The 22,227-nt window shown below is 35.2% G+C and overlaps 1 protein-coding gene and 4 non-coding genes across 15 annotated transcripts in view; all 5 read right to left on the bottom strand.

Annotated features, from left to right (window-relative positions):
• LOC108361299 (myosin-G heavy chain-like) overlaps positions 1-22,227 on the bottom strand; it is a 151,373-nt gene that overhangs the window by 48,305 nt on the left and 80,841 nt on the right. The window contains exon 5 of one of the 11 annotated variants that reach the window (XM_017613911.1): positions 4,850-5,358. The exons of the other annotated variants lie outside the window; for them this stretch is intronic. Within the exon in view, the coding sequence (XP_017469400.1) occupies positions 5,342-5,358 (17 nt within the window). The 3' untranslated portion in view covers positions 4,850-5,341. Of the gene's footprint in view, positions 1-4,849; positions 5,359-22,227 lie in introns of those variants that run through there. 11 annotated transcript variants of the gene reach the window in all.
• TRNAI-AAU (transfer RNA isoleucine (anticodon AAU)) lies at positions 3,426-3,499 on the bottom strand. The gene has a single exon. It is a non-coding gene; the product is annotated as a tRNA-Ile (tRNA).
• Positions 3,819-3,891, bottom strand: TRNAK-CUU (transfer RNA lysine (anticodon CUU)). The gene has a single exon. It is a non-coding gene; the product is annotated as a tRNA-Lys (tRNA).
• Positions 11,050-11,123, bottom strand: TRNAI-AAU (transfer RNA isoleucine (anticodon AAU)). The gene has a single exon. It is a non-coding gene; the product is annotated as a tRNA-Ile (tRNA).
• Positions 12,337-12,410, bottom strand: TRNAI-AAU (transfer RNA isoleucine (anticodon AAU)). Its single transcript has one exon. It is a non-coding gene; the product is annotated as a tRNA-Ile (tRNA).

The raw sequence follows: 22,227 nt of genomic DNA, 5'->3' as shown, positions 1-22,227 counted from the left end.
AACAGAAGTAAAAAGAAATAAAAAAGCGAAGTCTAATTTCGCAATTTGTAATAAATATAAAAAAAAGACAAAAATACTAAAAGTGCAAAGAAAAAATAAAACAGTGGAGTCTACATTCGTAATTGGAAGAAATTATTAATTAAAATTATAAATATAAAAACAAAAACAAAAAAATGACAAATACCAGATAATTCAAAAATTTAAGTCCAAATTCGTAGTGTAATCTCCTCCTGGTGGCCTTAGGAAACCACTCTTTAGGTAGGCTGACTACAGGCGTAATTTTTATGACGACCGTATCGGATTTGTCATTTCGAATTTTTGAAATCTAATTTTAAATTCGTGATCAGTGAGGCCAAAAATCATAGAGCAACAAATTTTAAGCCAATCCGATTACTTTGCACAATATTGTCCGCCATTTTGAATTTTTAAAATCTAGCTTCAGATTCGTAATCTCCGACCCCAAAAACCTTCTGTAGCAAGTTTTAGGCCATTCCGATAAGATTTCGAGTATTGGCCATTTTTCATCGTTTGCTGGCCCATATCTAGTGCAATGATGTATCATCTATAGAAGTCGGTTATCAAATTAAATACCCGATTGGCCGTTTTTACAGGTTGCCGAGAAAAAATGTTCTCTCCTGATATTCCCTCAAAGTGATACGGCCTAATGTTCATTTATACATATACTATAGTATACTTTTCCACTAAAATGAGGTCAGAAACGTGTGATACTCTCCTGTGATTACGTGCGCTAACGTATACACCTCATGCATACATACATATGTACATACGTTCTATATAATTGTCCGTCAATTAAGCTGGGAACACATTGGAAACGACGGGCTACGAACCACAGCTGTCAAACTATTTTAACACATACTCTTATGTAGAGAATTATTTTGGCGACAACACGGCAACACCGCGACTAGCCAAAAATATAGCTGTGGCCAGATTAGATATATTTGTCTAGCGACAGATAAGATTCTTGCTCTTCTTTTATGTCAAACTCAAACAAATTCTCGATGTCGCTGCCGCGTTCAAAAAATGCATGTCGCCGTCGTCAAAGCGTTTGAATTACGTAGCAAAAACCTTAATGTCGTGTCGTGTGATGATGTCGTTTTCGATGTGTTCCGAGCTTTAGCGAGAAATAAGAAGCAATAACCACCTGATTTTGACTTTTTGTTGCCTGCATTGCCAGAAGCTTTTTGTTTATTAATATTTTTTACAGTCGTAGTTTTTAGCACTTTTGAATTGTGGAGTATTCTAGAATTTCCTACTGATTCTGACAGGTCAGCGTGTTTAGATGTTTTGAAACAATGAACCACACTTTATTGGAGTAAACTTTCCCAATTTGTATCTACCGTGACTTGGTGGGGTTTCAGAAATATACTAGATGCGTTAAACTTCACCCAAGTAGACACAATTCATGATATTTGGGGAGAAAAATCAACGAGTTCTACACGCTCATAGCCACTCGCGAATCAAAAGTGCTAGTATATGTATATTAAGTCAGCGATCTCAGAGCCGGTAGGAATGATAAAAAAAAATGGTGGGAAAGGTAAGAGGAGATGAGGAAGAAACCATTTGACATCATACGGTGGTGAGAATTTAAATTGCGAAGAGACATTTTCGCAAGATTTGGCTACTTTCCTTTATTTAAAAAAATTTTATTATTTTTTCATGAAAATATGTAAATTAAACTTTCAAACTTTGTGGAGCATTTATAAAAATTCGACGAACTTTAAAAAATATTAAAAAAAAAAGATTTTTTTAGAATTTTGAGTATGCAGTTTTGTAGCCCATTAGATTTTATTGATTTTGGGTATTTTTTTGTTCACGCATTTTCTTCCATATAAAGTATGTTCGAAAATTTTTTTGCGTGCAGCAAATGAGCAACACCTTCCTCAAAAAAAAAATAAAAATCCCAAAAATCAAAGGTAAGTTCTAGTTACTTAAAACTGGTACTTTGTTATCCTAAAAATGTGTGGACTACAAAACTGCTTGCTCAGAATGTTGCTAAGAAATCTAATGAAATAAAGCGAAATAGCCAAAGAATGCTAAAATTGGTCTTCCCTATTTATATTTTCGCCACCGTTTATGCTCTTGAAAGGGCTGCTTAGCATTTCTCTCTGTTAGAGTGTTTCTAGCTTTCTAATTCTTGTACTAAGAAAAATTTTACATGATTTTTTTGGCTATAAAAAAATATGTTTGTATTGCCCATATAACTTAAACCCATATTTTATATACAGTGGTTGAAACAACCATTTGCAAGGTGATTTTCTTTAAATATTCACAAGGTTTTCAAGTTAAAATAAATTATTAAAAATCAACGCAAATTCTTATCTGCTTCAAAGCTTTCATTTATTAGTAATATCAGTAGTTTTTAGTAGTGACCAGTTAAAATTGGGAAATTACATTTGAAAATCTATCACTTCTCTAGTATTGGAAAAGATGTTTTAATTTTCTTTAATATTTGCGTTTTCTACCTGCATTTTCCATTAATTTAATGGAATCGCCTTTGTTTTCACTTCTCATATTTATATACTCGTATGTATGTGAGTTAATCATTTCACCTCGGCTATTTTTTTTTTGGGTTTTTAACACCGCAAACATTAAAAGAAAGAATTTGGCCATTATCATCCTCTTGCTGCAACACCTAACAAATATTTATATTTACCCATGAAGATGTACATACATACATTCAAATACATAAATGAATATTTGTACGATAATATATCTATGTACATTTTTTATTTGTCAGTATGCGCAATGACTCGTGCACGAAAGCAAACGCAAAACCTATCTATGCAGTGCATTCAACTGTCTCGTTATGCCTCTTCCCCTCCGCCCGCGCTTTCAAATGCCGGACTGCGTTTTGATAGCCGTTTCTAAATACTTCGCCTTATTCAAAAGAACTTTATGCATGTGTGTATAAATAAATACGAATTTCGCGATAAATTTCGAAATCAGCATAATGTCGAGAGTGCCAAAAAAAAATTTAAGATACCAAATACATACATACTTACATTTTCGACGATTTCTACATTTGCCAAAATGATAATATGGCATTGAGTTATTAGTCACACTGTGGTGTTGATTGCATTAAGTGCTTCTCATATGTATGCAATAAGGCGTTAAATGTACGCTTAGTAAATATATCAATATTAATATTTGAGATTGATAAATACATATATGTTTTCAATTTGACTGTTAAAAATAAATAAAATAAACGAAAAGTCTCGTTATGTCACAGGATTGGCAGGTATAAATGTTTCAAGAAATCCTTCAGCTAGCTCCTACCCTCGTGATTTTTTTCATAATTTTGACTGCTCTAGAAAATGCATACATATTTTCTACCATAAACCTTGCCCTAAAAAACATTTTTGTACTAAGAAATTTACCGTTCTCAATAAAAAGTAGTCATATAGTGGCCCATGAGGGGATCGAACCCGCGACCTTCGCGTTATTAGCACGACGCTCTAACCAACTGAGCTAATGGGCCAGTTGGATAGATGGCAGATTATTAGCGAACCCTTCTTTGTCACAATTTGTATATACTGAAGTCCTAAACATAAACATTATTTTTAAAAATTTTCTAACAAAATAAGTGCAATAGAAAAATGTATAAAAATAGATCAAAGATATTTAAAAGAGCCCCGTTTTGTGCTCTTGTGAATAATAAAAGAGAATTTTGTATTTGCATCAAAAATATCCAAAATTTAGAGAATTACTCACATTAAAAAGTTTAGTTTATCAACATTTTTTATTTAATTTTACAACCCCTTTATGAAATCTATTCAACTACAAAAAAATTTATTCTGCGCCCAACGTGGGGCTCGAACCCACGACCCTGAAATTAAGAGTCTCATGCTCTACCGACTGAGCTAGCCGGGCTAATGGTCGAACAGTAGCAGAACTGAGAGACAACAAGAAACAATTTTGAGAAAGGCCAAATATATTTCTGGACTCCTTATCAGCGAAGCGTTTAGTTATTTGATTTAGTGAGTATGTATGTGCATATGTATGTATGTATGTATGTAACTTATTGCTAATTGATTTTTATAGATTTATTGATCTACTTGTTAGTAAGTCATTTACCTGAATGTTTACAATAACAACTGCTACAAGTCTCACACTCAGTAAAATAGGTTCAACGTGATTTTCAACTTTCACTGTTTCGTGCATCTATTCTACATGCCTACATTTCGTCACCTGAAATGCAAAAAGACGTAACAAACATCGTCACTGAAATAGAAAAAGTCGTGACTAATAATTTTTTATTTTGTTTCCATAAACCGATGTGAGGAGTTGTAATTGGATGAAATTCATCATTGCAATCCAAAAGTGAATTTTGAATTTTTTATAAGTTACGACTTTTTGCACTTCATGTGACGATTTGTAAGTATCGCCCGCAAGTTGTTTTCGTAAATGCAGTTTTAAAGACAGTTTAACTCAGACACAAATAAATTTTCAACACCATTGGCTTTTTACTGACGTTTTTTTTAAAGAATTAGAAACAAATTTTAATTTCGCTTTTCACGAAAATAGGTTCAGCGCAAAAAAATTGGTAAGTTTTGAAATCAAATTTTACATTTTTCGACTAAATACACTCACATACACTTGAATGGGTACAATACTTTTCGCTATTTTTTTCTGGATCAGTTTTCTTTTGTTTAATTTCCATTATTATTCCATTAAAATATAGTTTATTCTCTAAAAAAAATCAAACCTTGTAGAAAACTAAAAAAAAATCTACAAATTACACAGGCCAACAGAAATGGCAAAACAATTTTGGTCCGGCAAATGTTAAAGCTGTTTTTGATAGAATTTTTGTGCTGATTACTAATCCGTAAGTATAAAGTTTCCATCAGGTATAGATTTTGAGAAAAACGAGGTGAAAATGTCAAAAAATTGCTTTTTTCCAATACTTTAGAAGCTCTGGCAAAGCAAAACAAGGCGATAGGACCTTCCACTTAGGAGTAAATACACGGCCGAATTCTCAGCCTGGAAAGGCTGCAATGAGCTGAAACTGAAAAAATAGGGTCAGCGCAGAACCTGGTTTAAAACCCTACTTCCCACCTGGCAAGTTTTGTGCCATCCCCTATATGTACTTATGTAGCCAAATATTTATATTTAATATGACGCTCAGAGTAACCTAATGACCGATTTATAACCTGACAGAAAATCTTGAGATTTAGACGACATATTTTGTCTACATATTATAAAAAAAATTTAAAATCCAAAAGTCAACATTCAGACATTTAGAGTTTCGTAACTAGGATTATGGATAATTTTTCCTTTTGCAAACCTTCAATCATGCCCACTTGCCGCCTAGCATTTGACTTTACGGAAGAAACGTACCTGCAAAGAGAGAATGAGAAATAGTTGGTTAGTGGAATATAAGATAAGTATGTTTGGTAAATTATATAATTTAAGCTACTTCTTAATATATCGATATAATTAAAAATATAGTATGTAGATACAAATAACTTTTAATTATGGTTCACACTAGCTTTAAAGCTAGAGCTCCATTCGAATATTTTGCGTTTTAGAATTATTACAGAACTACATACAAGGATGGATGCATAGGCGCTAAAGGCAGCAAGGGCTTAGCCATGAAAATAGTATATGAAGTTGGCTTCGTATTTTGAGCTGGTAAACGAAAAATTAAAGCTGGTGATTCATGACTCGATTTTTCACAATCCCTTTTAATTTGTTTTAAATCTACACGATCTACGAGCTAATGGTTGGGCGTTAAAAGAGCTTAGGTACTCGTTTCTCAAAACGTCGCTCCTCATACCTAATTCTTGCAAAAACAGGACAGACGAAAAAAAATATTCCACCGTCTTCAAGCTAGGAAAACTAAATCGGGTTTATAACACAGGAATTGAACAGGCAACCATTGCACGAGTTGTTTGTAGTCCCATTTGCTCAATGAAAGTCAATAACACTTTGAAATTGAGGGAAACCATTGCCATTGCTGAGCGAAATATTAAACCAGTTTTCTAACGGTGGCTTCGATGGCCGTAGGTGGGAGTGATATAACTGGTTGCGGACCGAGGAAGGCCTAGTCTGAGCCTTCTATACCCAAATAGTCGGATGTATCATTACCAGGAAGTCCTTAGTGACTCGGCATACAGGGTAAAACAATACCGTTATGTTCTCCAATATAATTCAGTCGAGACTTGCATTGCCGAAATATGTACATAGTTTGGATTTAGTTAGAGGGCTGGCAAATTCCTTGAGTGTTGCTTGGCTGTCAATGCCTACCACCTATTTTCTACAACGTAGTCCATGGCCTTTTAATTGGAATTAATTCGGCTTGAACTACCTAGGCATATTCCCAAAGAGAGAAGTGAAGATTGCCCCCGCTACTTTCAATGTAAACTCAAGATTCCGATCCCAAGTTTGGGGTTAAGCCAGCACTCATCCCCAGGAAACTCCACATTGTAGTGTGCCTCTAGCAAAGGCAACGGTGGCGTACTGTGCTATGCATTTCGAGCAGCCCCAGGTGCTGTAGGGAAAGTTGGTATTTAGCTTACTTTAAGACAAACAAAAGGCATTAGTTTAAGTGCTCGATGAGCATATTCTAGCCTGATTTCGCCATCTATTTTTTTTTCAATTGGTTTCTTAAGCCAGATATTTATCTAAATCACTTGGCGATTAGAACCTCAAATGAGCGTTATTTTAAACATACGAACATATGTGTATCCGTCTAAACATCAGAATACTTTAGAGGCGTATTGGAACTTTCACAAGTGAATGCGGATCCTTTGAAACTGGTACCATCGCGTGAGTTTGCAACGACGTTAAATTTCTATGAGACATCATTCTTCGTATTAGCAATAGGCAGAGTCAGCCCTCTGTGCCTTGGGCAAACACTTGGCTTGTTTGCTGCACCCTAATTAGCTTCATTATGGCCCAAAATCTGACATTCGAAAGAAAGTTAAAACTGAAACCACAAATCAAACACGCAAACATCTAAGCAATTACAGCCTTCAAAACGTTAGCGACCACAAAAAAGTCTATAACCACAATTACATAAATAACGGTTTGTGTAAAAATGTAAAAATGTTAAATTGTGTATTGCATGGAAAAGTGTGTATACTGGAAACCAGCCAGTTCAAGGCAAGCAAGTGGCAAACAGGTACCAACAAAAGCAGCAATAAGAAGTCTAATGTTTTCTCCAAACAGAAACCGCAAAAGTGGAAATAAATTGGAATTAAAACAAATGAAAATGTGTGGCTTAAATAGTACTTACTTATTTTTATTTCAAATTTAAAGGTCGACGACGTAATGTCTGGCCCAGAAACACCGCACAAAAATAAATCCAAAAATAAATAAGTAAATAACTAACGCACAGCCAAGCTCAAAATTACAGTTACAGCAGTAAATACAAATAAAGCGATTTTTTTTTTCCAGACAAAAGCCGGTCAAATCTGACATATCCATAGACTTATCCCACAGCTCGGTTTCGTTGGCAATTGCGAGACGAATGGAAGGATGGAAACTAATCAAAGCGCAAGACAGCGACAAAGGTCATGCATGCAGAAAACAGCTTCAAGCGATTCGTGAGGAGAGAAAACGGGACAAGGAAAAGGGGGAGGTACCAATGGGCCGCAGTCCGAAGCACGCAGGGCGAGTGCGATGAGCACCACGTCAGCAGAGGTCGTAAAATAGGCGGCTTCGGGGGCAATACAAAAACAAAAAACACAAAAACACGAAACAAATACAAATATGTACATAAAAATCGAGCAAAATAATGTAGCAGACATATAGGCGCAGAAGCACGTGCGGCGCATTTTGCACCCAAACAAAGAAAAATCAATACACACGACGAAGTATAGCGTAAAGGATGATGGCCGAAGAAGAAGGAGACGAGAAGGAGTCTACTAAAGGAGAAGTAGCATAGAAGAAGGATAACTACAAGTAAGAAGTAAGAAGAGAAGCAAGTAAGGATAAAGTAAATGGGTGGAAACAAACAGAAAATCGAATGTTAACAAGAAGCAGAAGCACAACAACGGTAAATTTGAGAAAATTTTGACATGCTGTTGAGCTTTGTAACGACAGCTCTGTGAGATGTGTATTGACAGCTGCACTGATGGGCTGTCAGACGATTGTGTAGGTGAACGGACAAGTAATGAATGAAATATTTAGGTACTTATGTATGTGTTTGGAACTGTTGGTGGCTGGTTGACTGGGTGAATGGAGGAAAATTTTTGTAGAGCGGTGGAAGTTTAAGTAAAGGATTGTGTACTGCGAGAAAAGCACTTATGTAAATGCCGCAATACAAGGATGTGAAATTTAAATCAAATAATAATATATTATATCCGAAGACACTGGGTCGCTATTAGACATCGTTAGATCAGATATCATAAAGCTCAAATCCCCAACAAGCCTTTCATGTTTTCAGCGCTCTATTCCGGTCTAATTTTCATGTCGTTGTGAGCGCCGAAGTCCCATACACCAGAAAAGCTTGGTATTTGTCGAATCCTCGTCGTTCTCAGAAAATGTGACTGTCTTATAAGGCCGTATAATGTTCAGGACACAAAACAACTGAAGGCATCTGATCATTCTCAGTTTCGTGGATTTACTTCATCGCAACAGAGAATTATCAAACGCATGATTTCCCGTAAATGCGATGTAATTGGCTACCGAGATTTTCTGTCCTGGCACCAATTGACTTTTTATGAAGCTACTCGATGGGACGTATTTCTGCGAATAAACCTCAAACTCTGGCAATCTACAATTGTCAAGTTTTGGCCAAAATATCGCCCCATAAATGTCAACAGGTGGTCGGAAATATATCTAGAAGATCAATGCCTGAAAGCTTGAAACTCTCCTAAGTTGCACAAAACTGAACACTTTTGTTCATTAATGAGCAAGTTTGATCTTCTCTGATAGTCAAGCAGCTCTGACAGACATACATGGTGCGAAGATAAATTAAATATTCTTGCACCTGGAATTTTCTTGTGGATCTTGCATGTTTTAAGTGTCTAGGTTATAAAACCATAAATTCGTTAAATTCACGTATAAATATTTTTTCATTCAATAAATTGGAATCAGTTGAGATTATTATTTAAGATTTATTATTAAAAATCAAGCTAATTTATTGGGAATTGTTATTATTGTAATATTACATATATATATGTAAATATGAACAAAAGTTAAGTATATATACATAAATACATATATGTGTCGAATGGACCATACTTAGCGGACAACAATAGTAAAAAACACTATAGCAAAAAAAAAACTACTGTAGAAAACAGCAAAGTAACTCTTACAGAAAGAAAATGTTGGGGTATATTCATAGTCGAAATAAAGTCGAGTCTTAAGATAGATGCAGAATTTTTGACTGACAGTCCATTTGAAATTATATCAAAACATGCAAAAACCTTTGGAGTGGACTATGCAAAGGTCCATTGAATTTATGTAAGAGAGCTAAGATCTACTTCGAACGTATCCGAGAACTATCAAAATGAAAAGGTTCCAAAATATTGCAAACGATTATTTTAATTACATAAATACTCCGCTAGTTGTAAAAAATTAAGGGAAAACAATTTTAGACGTTATACCATTTGGACTTTTACCATTTATCACGGAAAAGTTAAAATCGAAAGTCACTACACTAGGTACACTAACATTATCAACTCGTCTGGGTAACTCATTCGCCATGTACATACGTACAATTTTTCCAACTTTTCCGTAATAAATGGTAGATCCTGAAACGGCTCTAACGATTTTGACGAAATTTTGTGGATAGGTGTTATCTCCGAAAATATTCGGATTAGGTAGCCACCACGAAAAGAAAGGTCTTTAACAGTGCTTTGCCTATTTAGCAAGTGATATTAGATATTAGTGTAGATAAGGTTGCCATTTATTTTCGATTCTACAAAATTTAACTAAAACAACTTAATATGGATATCAAATGAAACGTATTTTCGAGAACTTTAATTCAGAAATATCGGCGTTGAGAGTTGCCACGTTTTTACAATACCAATTTGTATGTTACCAATTCCAACGACAATTTTTTTTAAGTATGGATGTATGTATGTATATCTACACAGTATGTGCGGGCCTGTTCGAGGCACGTAATAAAAGCGGCATTACTGCTGTACTGATGAAAAATTGCAACACTGACAACACTTTGCTAGAAATTCATAGCGAACGTGATACTCTAATAATTCGTGCAACACTGCTGTTGTGACTGCAACTCGAACAAGCCCTGCATTTACACTCAAAATATGTAATCTTCAATTTGGCTTCCTTATTAGGGTAGACACCTAATTTTTAATGTTAGATACTTTTTAATTTAATCGATTCAAAAATTAATTTTTTTCATTTGTATCAAAAATATTCTTTTAGTAGAACTCTGAGGCATAGAGTCGTCTAAAATATTGACGTTATTTTTTTTTATTAACCTTTTGGTTTCAAAGTTTTTTTTTTTCATTTTGTTTCACTGAAAACTGAGGTATTTCTTAAGCTAAAATACTAACACATTGATAATATATTGTTTATCGACTTAATTTATATAGAGGTATTGGATAGGCGTAATGTTAAATAAAAAATTCAATCAACAAGAATACATAAACAAACACATTTTCGGTCAACCTGGCACTTTTTTTTTAATTCTATAGAATTTCTTTTTCATTTGGTACCCATAGTGCTTTTCTAAATTGCACCAATTTTGTAAATATTTTTTTGAGTCAATCACATTTTTTAAATTATTAAGAACTTTTAAAAAAATATCCTAATCAAAAGCAGTGTTGCTATATTGATTGTTTCGTTTGTATTGAATTTTTTTAGTTTTTGAAACACGGTGTAATAATTCAGTGATAATTGAGTTGTTATAAAACATTCACAGACTATAAACAAAGTAAATTAGAAGTTCTCTGTCAAACACTCATTCATATTCTAATAACAGAAGATCGAGTAATTGACCCATTTAAATCTCATATCTTCATTATTTTTCTTTATTGTTCAAAATAAATTTAAAATTACAGACTCATCATAAGCAGTTAATTTTTAAATAAAAAGATGATATTTAAGTGGCCCATGAGGGGATCGAACCCGCGACCTTCGCGTTATTAGCACGACGCTCTAACCAACTGAGCTAATGGGCCAGTTGGAAGTGCGAACAAAAAAAGACGCTCATCATGATGTGTATATACATACGTTAAACACGGTACGATTTTGAAAAAAATATCTTCAAATATAATGGAAATAACAAAAAATGATTTTAAACAATTTCTGTTGAAAAAACTATGTTTTTGAATGCATGTTTTATTTTAAATTAATAAAAAAAGCTTATAAATAAAAAAAAATAATAATAATAAACAAGTAAGAAAGTCTAAGTTCGGGCAGAGCCGAACATTAAATACCCGGCGCAAGTATTAAATATATGTTTTTTCACCTTTCCGAAAGCTAACGCTACATGGTAAGCCGGGGTGTATCAATTTTGAGTAAATTAGCGTCCTTCAATTTCGAAATATTGCAGTTTCAAGCATTTCTGAAATTTACAGTTATATGAAAAGCGGCCATAATTTTAGTCCGATTTCAATAATTTTCAACGTTTTGCTTTTATGTGGCAAGGACGAGTTGGGTACAAATTGGTAGAACGGTTACCGATATACATATATGTGATCATAAGTGGGCGGTGCCACGCCCATTTTCCAAAATTTTACCATCATCGTATTTCTTGGTAAAGAATTGTTGCAAGAATCAATTTTGAATAAATTAGCTTTAATATTTACTGATTTATCGAAGATTTTGTATTTCTCTAAATTACCGTTATATGGGATGTGGGCGTGGTTATTGTCCGATTTTTTAATTTTCGGCCATTTAGTATGCTGTACCAAGGCCAACAACTGTGCCAAGTTTGGAAGAAATTGGTGCAGTGGTTACCAAGATATACACCTGTAAACATAAGTGGGCGTGGCTACGCCCATTTTCTAAAAACTTATCATATTCTTATTTTTCGTCTAAAAATTGTTGTAAATATCAATTTTGAGTGAATAATCTTCAGTAGTTAATAAAATATCGCAGTTTTCGTATTTCTGGAAATTACCGTTATATGGGAAGTGGGCGTGGTTACTGTCCGATTTCGCCCATTTTCAATACCAACCTACCTTGGATTAACAGAAACCTACATACCAAATTTCGTTGAGATATCTCAATTTTNTTCATCCTGATCATTTATGTATACATTTGTCTATATCTATCTCGATTCGTTTTGGCTGTTACAAACAACCGTTATGTGAACAAAATTAATATACCCTTGTGAACAAGTCCGCTCCGGTATAAAAATAAAATAGCATAAATAAAATAGCATGCTCATGGCCCATGAGGGGATCGAACCCGCGACCTTCGCGTTATTAGCACGACGCTCTAACCAACTGAGCTAATGGGCCAGTTGGCAGCCATAGCGACATCGACTACTATGTCAATATTTTCACAATGAAACTTTAGTAGGTCGCAGGTGTTTGACCTAGTTTATTTTTTTTTTTTTTTGATATTTCAAATTTTAATTACAAATAATAAAATATTTGTCAACAATGAAGACGTAGATTCTGCGAGTAATAGTTGTTTTTAGGAGCTTGACGGTTCGTACTGCGAAAAAGTTATCGAAGTAATTTAACAGCGTTGGGAAAATTGTATCGAGCTAAAGGGAGACTATGTTAAAAAAAAAATCGAAATTTTTGTGTTGGATTCATTGCCAAGAAGGGTACTTTTGCGACCATCACCGCATGTGGACAAGAAAAACGATTCAGGGATAAGAGATTGGGGAGTTGACAATTTAGAGCCATCAGGGTTTATAGTACACATCTTTCCTCATTTACGCTTCGTGAAGAATTTCGCCCAATTTTGGCTGCAACGCAATTCACAAATCCAGAAAATTCTTAAAAATTGTGTTCAATATTTTACTGGTGCTTATCAAAACAAGATTTCAAAAAAAACGCCGAGAAAAATTGCTAAACGCAAACTTAAAAAAGTGGCAGAAAAAACCTAAATACACAAATGGAATCACACAGAGCAGAAAGCAGTGCAAAAATTAAAAAATAAACGCTGGCGGAAGGTAAATAAATAAATGCAGAATAAAAATAAAACACACACAAAAAACGCACTGGCGAAAAACAATAAGTCTACAAAAACACAAAATAAAATTTACGTAAAAAAGCACCAAAAAACTTTATCGCACACAAATACAGCGCAAATTGAGTGCAATCGCTTGGAGGAGGGTGGTGCCGTATGTATGCTTAGTGTATGTACATATGTACATATGTATGCAAGTATGCAAGTATGCGTGAATCGAGGCCAGGGCGCAGTGGTCGGAGGCAGTCTGTGTCTGTACGCAATGACCTTGAATGCGGTTGCTGCTTCATTTTTCGGCTGCGACAGCAGCGATGACGGCGACAGGCAACCTACCGCCCACCCTCCCACAATTCACGTTAGGCACCGACGAGCCGACCCAGCGCCACTCACATCGACACACACTTACACCAAAAGCTCAGCCGAGTAGCTACCGAAACGCAGTCGTAGCCGTTACTGCTGTCGGGCGCACCGACCTTTTGCCGCTGCACAAAAAATAAAACGCACAAAAAACGTAAATGAAATTGACGCTGACGATGGAAGTCGACTTGTAAAGGGGGAGCAGCAGTAATTGCAATGAAAAAATTTTGGCCCAGGCAGCCAATGAGATATTCGCAATCACGACTGATACCGAGACGCTCGACTCACCTCACTGAACCGGGACTAGCCTCATGCTGCTGCTCGTCCTCCTCCTCCTCTAGCAACTCAACTCAAACGGCTGTACTCATTTTTGGCTCTGCTGGCGTGTATCGAGTAAAATATCGTAAACTGGATAAGAGGGAGCATTGCGGAGGAACACAAGTGAATTGCTCAGACTACGTTTAGACCGCAACGAAACTGCAGGCAGGGCAGCTGTGCATAGCGACGAGTATGGGTGGGGGAAGTTGAGCATGAAACCCATTTAACTGCGACCAGACGTGCAAATAGCCGAAAAGAGAACAGTTTGCCGAAAAACTTAAGACTAAATAAAAAATGGAAATGTATGCAAAGCTTCGCTGAGTAATGCTTGTGTGTGTGTGTTTCCCATGCATGAATTTGATGTGTTCATTCAGGTGGATGGAGAAAAAATAAAAATGTGGCAAGGCAGCCAAAAATTGAGTCAACAAAATATGATTAAAAAAATATATATTCGGCAAAACAACAAGGGAAACTGCGGGTTCCAATTGGCAGAACGATTGAAGAGTCGGCCAGACTGTGAATAAAGCTGTTTCGGGTGAACATACAATATTTTTAATAGTAGCATACATACATTTACAACATTTAGCTAACACCAACTTCGTCTAAATGAAAATGAAAACTTTTTTTGGGAGCCAGCCTAATGTATGTACCTATTCCTCTGTTTGATCAGAAGAGAAAGAAGCCTAAAATTATATATTTTTGCACTAGGGTAGCCATTTATACTTTGAGTAGCAAAACAATGGTATTTATAGTTAGAAGCTTGAGAGATGGGCGCGATGCTTTTCAGTTCCCTGGTTCTCGTTGAGCGCTGGGTTTGGAGCTCGCTAACTAAAATGTCGTTTCAATGCATGCGCCCCAAAAGAGTCGAACCATACACAATATTTTTGGTGACAACCACGGGTATGCGCCTGGAATCTCCGAATATTTAAAAGGGGAGATACCTCTGGCCGGCTGGTTGATATCCTCAAGAGGACTCACCGTTATCTAATAAATGCAATAGACAGGCAAAAGCAAGAAACACATTGGGTCTTGCGACGTCCTCAACAGCTGCCATGCAAAGGAGTAAAAATTCGGTGTTGGATTTGTGCCGGGTAAGATAATACGCCGCCTAGTCTCTTTCGTTTACACCAGCGGACAAGCATATCGGCCCAATTCGCATCAAAGCAAAATTCCACAACGGCTCATTCATTGCAATTACGACCCGACGAAAGAGAATCACATCCGATAACAGACTTAGGTTACATGGCTGTCCACAAACAGGAAAAGCGCAAAACAACTTTCCAGTGTTCAAAACGTACGTAGGATTCTAGAATCAAACATTGACTCTGAAGATTATTTATTTGCAGAAAAGATATGAACTCGCAGCGAAAAATGTACGCCGAGCAAAGATTACTCTCAGAGATCGCTCTTCAAAAAACCAGTATAATAAAAAAGTGGGATCGCATTTCCGCTCATAACGTACCGGCCACCGAAGACTTGTAATCAGACCTCAGCGTGCCCAAAAGGGCAACTGGTATGATAAGCCAACAGGGACACGATCGGGCGGAACGCGAGCGTGCGAAGAGACCTCTAGAGAGGTTTAGGGATAGACGACTTAACAAAAGCTTCAAGCTCGGGGCAAATTCTTTTCAAAACAAAAACTTTGACCTAGTGACCAATATCCAGAACGAGATCCGAGGAAAACGACATGGGTGGCCGACCGACCGACAACGTCACCTTCGACAGCGCGGAGAAGAGCTGTCTAAATATGGTGGGGTGTTATGAAAGTTATCTTGAACTTATGTTCCGTGAAACCATGACATAAATCCCATAGAAGACATACCGAAAAATACTATAATCGATCAGTTGTTGGGTCCATGGCAGTAAATTGAGATATTACTTCCACAGATTCACGGAATATGTGTCAGATGCGCAGATGTCAGATTGAGAGTAACTATGACTTCCTGCAGGGATATAACTCCAATGGGCACGTCGAAATTATTTTAGAGCTAGAATCACTCACTGGAAATAAATCATTTCCACAGGTCCATAGAAGTTATATTCCTGGAAGTCGTGACTTATAAGTCTATGTAAAGTAAGATAGAGCAACACCATTAGCTTCATCAAAATTGTCCCATAGCAAACGAGATATCAAGCAGCATCATTTGTTTTGCCTTTATCGAGTTGGATATGAAATAAAGCGAATAGTTTTGGAGGTGAACAAGGACAATGTTAAATGCGATATAGACATAGTTCGGAGAATTAAAATCTAGCAGCTCTAATGGCCTGGTTATGTGGTACCAGTGGATACAAACTCTTCACGTGGAGAAGGACTTGGCTTCACTTTGCATTCCCAATAGGCTTCTGCTGACGCTGCACAGTGGTCAATAAATGGAATTTAATGTTCATAATTCACTGGAGCCTTCATTTCTCAACCGATTTGATTAATTATTTTTTTAAATGAAAGCTAATAACATAACAAACGCTTTTATTTCCCATTTAGCATGCAGATGTGCTCGAAATGTTAGCGAAAAAATTAATAAAAATCAACGCAAACTCTTAGCGACTTGCAACTTGCACTTTATTATACTAAAATTTAGTAATATACAAAACTGCATACTCAAAATTTTTATAAAAACTAAAAATAAAAAAAAAAAACTTTTGCTAACATTTTTTTTATACCATTTCAAATTATTACTTTTTAATTTTTTTTTTGTTTTAGGAGAACCCTACAATTGTTTTTAAATAGTTTTTATTATGAAACTTTTATTAGCTGGAACAGGAGAATCCGTCTTCTTCAAAATTGGCGCAATTTCTGCACTTTGCACTAAAAAATTTAATACAAACAAATAAAAATTCGAAAATTGGGCTCAACTAGTCTCTTGCAAATTTTATTAGCTTTCATAAAAAAAAAAAAAAATATCAAATTGGTTGAGAATTATGAACATTAAATCCCATTCATTGACTACTGTGCGCTGTAGAGACGCCTGACGTTCTTTATTTGACTTGACTGAAATCCCTGAGGTGGTTGCAACGCAAAACAAGAAGGCAAAATATCTAAGTAATTAATATCTAAGTAATGCGACACTTGGCATATTTGTATGTGCATACACAGTGGTTCTGGTCATTCTAAACAAAAAAATTAAAAATTATTTGTTTTAACTTTATTTTATTGTGTTCCCTTTTTTTATATTTAACTTAATTGAATTTATTTGCATATGTACATATGTGCCCTAATACACATACACAATTTTATAAGCCGCGCAAAATCTCCTACACGTGCTCTGTTAGTCCTCTTACATGCTTGCGTCATTCAAAGGTAAAGTAAATATGAAAGAGCCAAAGAAAGATGGTACAAAAAAAATTAAAATATTAATAAATATATACGTTGGCCGATAAAATATTTTCCTAAAAAGTAGCTTGCGTGCAACACATGCAAATGCTTCCATACACATCCACCGAGTTATGTACAGACCCTGCAAACCATTTTTTCAGAGTATTCTGAATCGTAGAGAAATTTTAAAGAATTCATAAAAATCCCATCCGATTTTTTTCCGAATTTTCCAAAACGAAATAAACTATGCACACTTCCATTATTTTACGAATTTTGTAAGAATTTCTTGCAGAGTTTTTTCAGAATTTTCTTTATTTTTCGCACAGAAATTTCTTTACGAGTTCGTGTCAACTACTTCATATAATTTTCTTTGAAGATTCGTAAAACATCGTTACAGAAATCAAATACTCCTAAATATTTCGTTAAGATTTCGAGAACTTTGGTTTGCAGGGTACACATGGATGGACTTACAGTGACGGCCACCTTAATAGTGCCCCTTCTCTTTCTCAGTATTGGCAGTTTTGTATTTGTTTACTTAATATTAATTAAAATTTTTATGAAAATATAGCATATTCTATAGCAAAAACTCCGTTAATCCGAAAGTGTTTCTTCCATACAAAGTATGTTCGTATGTATTTATTTTCTTATATGAAAGAAAAAATTCAACACCCTGAAATTTTTAAGAAAATTTGTGAATTATTACTAAATTTGAAAATCAGATTTACAGGGTTTTGGTTGTAGAATAGGCTATATTTTTATAAAAACTTTTTACTCCTACTAAAAGTCACGAAAGTTTTTTAGTGATGAAGTGTGTGAGTATGTTTGTTGTCCTTTCCCGCTACAACAGCAGGACTTCAATGAAATTTGGTACACATAGGGTATATTTTGAAGACAGTTGCCACGATTTTCAAAAGCTAAAATCAATTAATTAATAGGTTAATTGAAATATTACAACATTGCAGATGTTGAACGGAAGCGATTCTAACACGATTTATTTCGGAAAACAAAAATAGCGTTGCCACCTGTTCAAAATGTTGAAATTAATTTAATTAAAAAGCTAACTTAAATATTTTTATCTGTGCATCAAACGAGAGAGGTTAAAAAACTTTATTTCGCAAATGATAATTTTAATCAACAAGTTAAATGAAATACTTATTATATATAATTCAAACTCAACAAGAGAAAGCTTAATTTCGAAAACTTTTTTTAAGAGCGTTGCCACCTGTTCGAAAATTCACGATCAACTTATTTAACACTTTAAATTAAATATTTCAATATATACGCCAAACGAAAGAGGTTTAAGAAAGCTTTGTTTTTAAATATTTCTGAAGAGGGTTGCCACCTGTTTAGAAATTCTCAAAGTCAGTTTAAACATAAACTTTAATGAAATATGTTTATATAAGTTTCAAAGGTGAGAGGCTTAAGAAAAGTCTATCTAAGAATTATTTTGACGAAGGTTGCCACCATTTTTATTTAATGAGAGGTTAAATGAACTATACAATTCGGGTGTCTAAAGAAAGAAGATAAAGCGGTGAAACGCCAGTATTATAACGGGTGATTTTTTTGAGGTTAGGATTTTCATGCATTAGTATTTGACAGATCACGTGGGATTTCAGACATGGTGTCAAAGAGAAAGATGCTCAGTATGCTTTGACATTTCATCATGAATAGACTTACTAACGAGCAACGCTTGCAAATCATTGAATTTTATTACCAAAATCAGTGTTCGGTTCGCTTTACGTCCGATTTATGGTCTACATAATCGACCAAGTGAGCAAACAATTAATGCGATTGTGACCAAGTTTCGCACTCAGTTTACTTTATTGGACATTAAACCAACCACACGAATGCGTACAGTGCGTACAGAAGAGAATATTGCGTCTGTTTCTGAGAGTGTTGCTGAAGACCGTGAAATGTCGATTCGTCGCCGTTCGCAGCAATTGGGTTTGCGAAACACATTTCGAACCGAACACTGATTTTGGTAATAAAATTCAATGATTTGCAAGCGTTGCTCGTTAGTAAGTCTATTCATGATGAAATGTCAAAGCATACTGAGCATCTTTCTCTTTGACACCATGTCTGAAATCCCACGTGATCTGTCAAATACTAATGCATGAAAATCCTAACCTCAAAAAAATCACCCGTTATAAACAGAAGGAAAACTGTCACTACCGAGGATCAAGAGGAAGTGCTATTTTAGTGGCAGGCACTGTATATACTTACATACATATGTGTATTGCAATTATGCCATTCAGCAGGCGAAATATCAAAACGCGTTACAACGCAGCAATGAAATAATATTTATCTGGCGAGAAAACAGCAAAAATAAAAAAAAATTTAGAATATAAAAATAAATGTGTATTTATTTAATATTTAACCGAAATTATCTGTTAATTGTTTGTTTATGATGAATTGAGTGGTTCGCTCGTTTCACTTGCTTTGCTGCAGCGGCTGGAATTGTGTGGTGAAAATGAGCTTTGCTGCAGATTATTATTATCGTTGTTTTGACTGTTGTATGTATGTGCTTGCAATCACAATTTCACTTTATTTTATATTAAGTGTGTATTGCTTTTGTATGTAGAATTGTGGGTGGGTGTGTGCGTGCATGCGCGTATAAATATGTTTGTGCATACTTATGACTGTTCGTTTACTTTCATTTTGCACTTGGCCTTGAATTGATACAGCGACCTTTAACTTTTCAGTGCTGAGAAATATTGCGAGCAAAAGTGCAAATGCATGTTTGTATATGTACGTATGTATGTATGTACACGTTTGTATGCAAGTAAATACGTTTTAATTATCAGCTTGCAGAAAGCAACAGATACGAACAACAATGGTGATTTTCTTTAAACAACAAAAGTAACGGTATGAATATATGAATACTATCAGTAAATGATGATATACATATCTACGAGTTATATACTGCCTATGTACATATGTATGCAACAAATGATGCGTGAATATAAGAAAATACACTTAAATAAGGGGTACAAATGTAGCATACGATGTGAGGTGATGTAATGCGATGTGATGTGATGAGATCTGACGTGACGTGATGTGATGTTATATGATGTGATTCGACATCTTGCAATGCAACTTTAAGCTGTGGTGATGTCAGGTGATATATTCTGATGTCTTAATGTGCCATGATAACTGATAGAATAAAGCCAATTTTTTAGGCAATTTGTTGGCATGTACGGTCTTGATCAAGTGATGTTAATTATTGCGTGATGTGATGTAATGTTATATGACATGAAAGCATGTAATTTCATTTAGACATTGCCAGTGCAGAAAGAACTACAAAAAAATACAAAAGTTTTTCACTCGGTTATGGAGCTATGCCCGCGTTGGTCATGGCTGGTTCAATGGGTAAGATATGTATGGGAAGGATTTATACATATGAATGTAAATGTGATATAAAATCATGAGGTTTGCGCAGCAGTACTTATGATCTCATATCGTATTAACAAGCAATGTAATTAAGGGCCTGCCAAATCAAATTCATAAATATTCATTAAGTAAAGTATTAAATATTATTTTATAAGCACAACCTGAAATATTATTTTCTTAATAAATACCCACTCATTTACATGTACGTATGGCATTTATAACCACTACTACTACATACAGTCAACTTTGTCCCCCAACCCAAATCCGCGCTATCAACCCGTCTTTATTTGTTCGCAATATGTATGTATTTGCTGTAACCTTGAACTTGAATCTCTATCACACAAAAATAAACATTTATTTTAACCAAATTGATATTTTACAATGCAATCTGCGTAAAAGCTTATTTATTCAATTCGTTACACAAATCCCAGCCTGCGTTGAAAAATCACGTTATTCAAATGCGTCAGAGTAATGCAGCAATCGGACAAACAACGGGAGGAGCGACTAAAAAACCAATAGCTAACCAACCCGAAAATCAAGTAATTCACCAAAGCTTTCACAAATAGAGCGATGAATCAATAAACGTGCCTTCGAACGAAGTGAAAGATTTTATGACAATGCATGTTAAATATTTTATTATCGATAAAAAAGTGCAATTGAAATTGCAAAGTGTTTCTTCTCTGCGCTCGGTTGGGTGTAAATGTAAACATCGATGAAAGGAATAAGCGACACAATCGTTGTGATTTAATTCTAAAATGGAATTAAACGGAAAAGCAACAGAAGAAGGGAGAGAATGGCGACGATGGATGGATACGATCAAGATTAGGATTAAAATTAAGAGTATGAAGATGAAGATGAAGATGAAGATGAAGATGAAGATGAAGATGAAGAAGAAGAAGAAGAAGAAGATGAAGATGAAGATGAAGATGAAGATGAAGACGAAGATGAAGATGAAGATGAAGATGAAGATGGAGATGAAGATGAAGATGAAGATGAAGATGAAGACGAAGATGAAGATGAAGATGAAGATGAAGATGGAGATGAAGATGAAGATGAAGATGAAGATGAAGCTGAAGATGAAGATGAAGATGAAGATGAAGATGAAGATTAAGATTGAGATTAAAATTAAGATTGAGATTAAGATTAAGATTAAGATGGGGCGAGAGCACAATCCAGTGGGAAACTGCTCGAGCCCGCCTGTCTCTACCTGGACCCGCCCATCGTGACGACCCTTTGTGAGATCATTTACTAGCCATACATCAATAATTTTGTAGCATCCAAAGTGAATTATGTGGAAGCTGTGGTTTCTATTTAGCGGCAGAAATATCCCGAATTCTTTACACAATTAAAAAAAAATGTATTCTTTTGGTTTTTGCTGTTGCATGAAATATATGCAGAAAAAAAATTTGGCATGCAAAAGCAAATGTACATAAATAAAGTGGTCAAAACGTCAGGGTATGCATACTTTTGAAGCTGACTGTATATGTATGCAGAGTGACTTTGATCCTGCACAGTTTTTTGTTGTAATTTTTGTGGCTTTCCTTCTTTCGCGTTTTTGTTCTGTTGTTTGTTTTCTCGTTACACATTTTAGTTGTGCTTTTGGTGTCAATTGTCAACAAATGCAGCTACCCTTAAAAAATACATATGCATTTACCCTTTTTTTCGTTTCGCTTGGCGAAATATTTTTTCGCTGTATGCATTTTTGTATATATGTATATATACAGTGAAACCTCCCTTGGGCGGACACTCACCGTCAG

The sequence above is a fragment of the Rhagoletis zephyria genome, unplaced genomic scaffold, assembly GCF_001687245.7.
Source record: "Rhagoletis zephyria isolate East Lansing unplaced genomic scaffold, Rhagoletis_zephyria_1.1 Rzeph_scaffold_00731, whole genome shotgun sequence".
Taxonomy (NCBI): domain Eukaryota; kingdom Metazoa; phylum Arthropoda; class Insecta; order Diptera; family Tephritidae; genus Rhagoletis; species Rhagoletis zephyria.
Note: the sequence above shows the minus strand (reverse complement) of the source record. Positions and strands in the feature narration are given on the sequence as shown.